The 2,178-nt window shown below is 40.8% G+C and overlaps 2 protein-coding genes across 2 annotated transcripts in view; both read left to right on the top strand.

The window, feature by feature from the left end:
* Positions 1 to 7: 7 nt before the first annotated feature.
* Positions 8 to 441, top strand: LOC106529621 (solute carrier family 35 member C2; the record flags this gene model as incomplete). Its single annotated transcript, XM_014025096.1, is given in 2 exon segments — positions 8 to 74; positions 273 to 441. Coding segments are annotated over 2 exon segments (235 nt in total), but the record flags the coding sequence as incomplete, so codon positions are not given.
* Positions 442 to 1,067: 626 nt separating this feature from the next.
* Positions 1,068 to 2,178, top strand: part of LOC106529620 (leptin receptor gene-related protein) — a 7,174-nt gene continuing 6,063 nt past the window's right edge. Inside the window, exons 1-3 of the mRNA XM_014025095.1 lie at positions 1,068 to 1,202; positions 1,495 to 1,570; positions 1,893 to 2,076. Coding sequence (XP_013880549.1) covers positions 1,187 to 1,202; positions 1,495 to 1,570; positions 1,893 to 2,076 — 276 coding nt within the window. The 5' untranslated portion in view covers positions 1,068 to 1,186. The remainder of the gene's footprint in view (positions 1,203 to 1,494; positions 1,571 to 1,892; positions 2,077 to 2,178) is intronic.

The following is a 2,178-nucleotide window of genomic DNA, read 5'->3' as shown; positions in this document are numbered from 1 at the left end:
GGTACACCATGACCAAGTCCTCAGCTGTGCTCTTTATCCTCTTTTTCTCTCTTGTGTTCAAACTTGAGGAGCCTGTGAGTGCTCCTTCTTTTATTCTTTTAACTTGTGCAAATAAACCGCTGACGGCAGAACACTTGTTTTATCAGCAGCGTAAATATTTCAGTTCTGGCTTCGTTTTATTTTGTGTCCTGCAAAGCCAGGCTAATGAAATTAGCTTTAATTAAATTTAGTTTGTGAGACCCTTGACGTTCTGTGTTTTTCTCTGAAACCAGAACCCTTTCCTGATCCTGGTGGTTCTGCTCATCTCCAGCGGTCTCTTCATGTTCACCTTCGAGTCGACACAGTTCAACATGGAGGGCTTCATCATGGTGCTGCTGGCCTCCTTCATCGGGGGGATCCGATGGACCCTCACGCAGGTCCTCATGCAGAAATCAGAGCTGGGTTCGTCTCGAGTTATTGTTAAGATAAAAAAGTTGGATATAGCTCGCTAGCAGCCTCACATCTAGGACCTAGTTGATGTCATCATTTACCCAGAATGCTTTGCATGTAAAGAAAATGGCCCCGTCCGTGTAATATATTTTTAAACTTTTAGTTTAAAAATTATAAAAACTGAACATCCTACAGTATTTTTACAGTCTTTATTTTACAGTTAAATTATATGTTTATTAAATAAAGTCTAATGTTACAACTAATCGGAGACCCCTTAAATAACCCCATAAATGTTGATTTAACAATAACAGTGAAGTTGGTTGGGCTCATTCCTTTTTAGTCAACTGGAATGTAATCCGGCCAGAAGTGTTGATGAGCGGAGGAGAAGGAGAGTTTTGGGGTTAAAGTATTTTCTGGCGAGTTGCCTTAAATCATGAATCGTAATTTATTTGTTATGAAGGGCTGATAAGCTTTGTGTACAACCAGAGACATGAAAAACACTGGAGTTTACTTGTTGATTGAAATGGACTTTAAACCCCGCCCACGTGCTGCGCCACTTTATCAGCCGGCGTTTAAAACGGGCAGCCCCTCCCCGCGCGGTGAGTGTCGCTGTCGCTTTAAGAAATCTGACGAACCGAAGGAAAAACCCGATGGAGGAAGCAGGAAGTTGGTCTCCGAGAAGCCTCAGCAAGTAAACAAAGAGCAGAGGGGAAAAAAAAAAAAACTATAAAAGAACACATAAAGTTTCCTTTTTGAAATGGCCGGTATTAAAGGTATTTTATTTTGACATTAGGGGTCGGGAGTTTTTAAGCTCTGTCGTCGTCTTGTAACTTTGTCAGCTTTTCTTTTTAATCAACTTGTTGAAAACATTTAAGCTGAATCATTTTCAGACATGTCAGCCGTGTTATTAAGTTATGATTTCACTGTGAATTTACAAGCGTTTATAAAGTTTATATTTGTGTAGCTGGTTTCCTCAGCCTGACGTGTTTCGCTTTTGTTTTTAAATTGCACAACAGCAGCTCTGCTTCCATAAATACGTGTTGAATAACTTCTCTCTGTTTTTAGCACTGGTAGGTTTGTCATTTAGTGGTGCCATTGGTCTGACGTTCCTCCTGCTGGGCTGTGCACTGGAAACCTATGGGTTAGTGTGGTTTTATATATTTATATCAGTGTGTACTGGTGCAAACAGTAAGTTTAATGTAGTAAAGAACTGGTTTTCCACACATGTTGGTGGATGTACCTGGGAAAAAAATAATAAACAGAACGGTTTAGTCACAGAGACCTGTTTGAACTGACTGTCAAGTTGAGATAAATATTATTTTAATACGAAAACTGGGAAATCTTTTGCAATATTGCAAAACAGTTTTGATTTTGAGATACTATATAGTATTACTTCCGCCGCTAAATGTTCTGCATTCAAATTAAATGGCCTTCTCACTGGATGTGCATTTTTTTCATCACAGGGTATACTGGCCGCTGTTTGTCCTGATTTTCTACGTTTTGAGCCCCATCCCAACCTTCATATCCAGACGCCTCAGTGAGGATGACTCCTCCAGTAACGCGTGCAGAGAGCTGGCCTACTTCCTAACCACGGGCATCGTGGTGTCGTCCTTTGGGCTGCCCATCGTCTTGGCCCGACACGGCACCGTAAGTTCTGCTCCTCAGTATTTAAAGTTGGTTTTCACACGGTCATCATAGCAAACGTATGTTTTTATTGTCTTCTGCAGCTGAACCTTGGCATAATTATCT

The sequence above is a fragment of the Austrofundulus limnaeus genome, unplaced genomic scaffold (genome assembly GCF_001266775.1).
Source record: "Austrofundulus limnaeus strain Quisiro unplaced genomic scaffold, Austrofundulus_limnaeus-1.0 Scaffold455, whole genome shotgun sequence".
Lineage (NCBI taxonomy): Eukaryota > Metazoa > Chordata > Actinopteri > Cyprinodontiformes > Rivulidae > Austrofundulus > Austrofundulus limnaeus.
The sequence above is the reverse complement of the archived record's forward strand: the minus strand, read 5'-3'. Positions and strand labels throughout refer to the sequence as shown.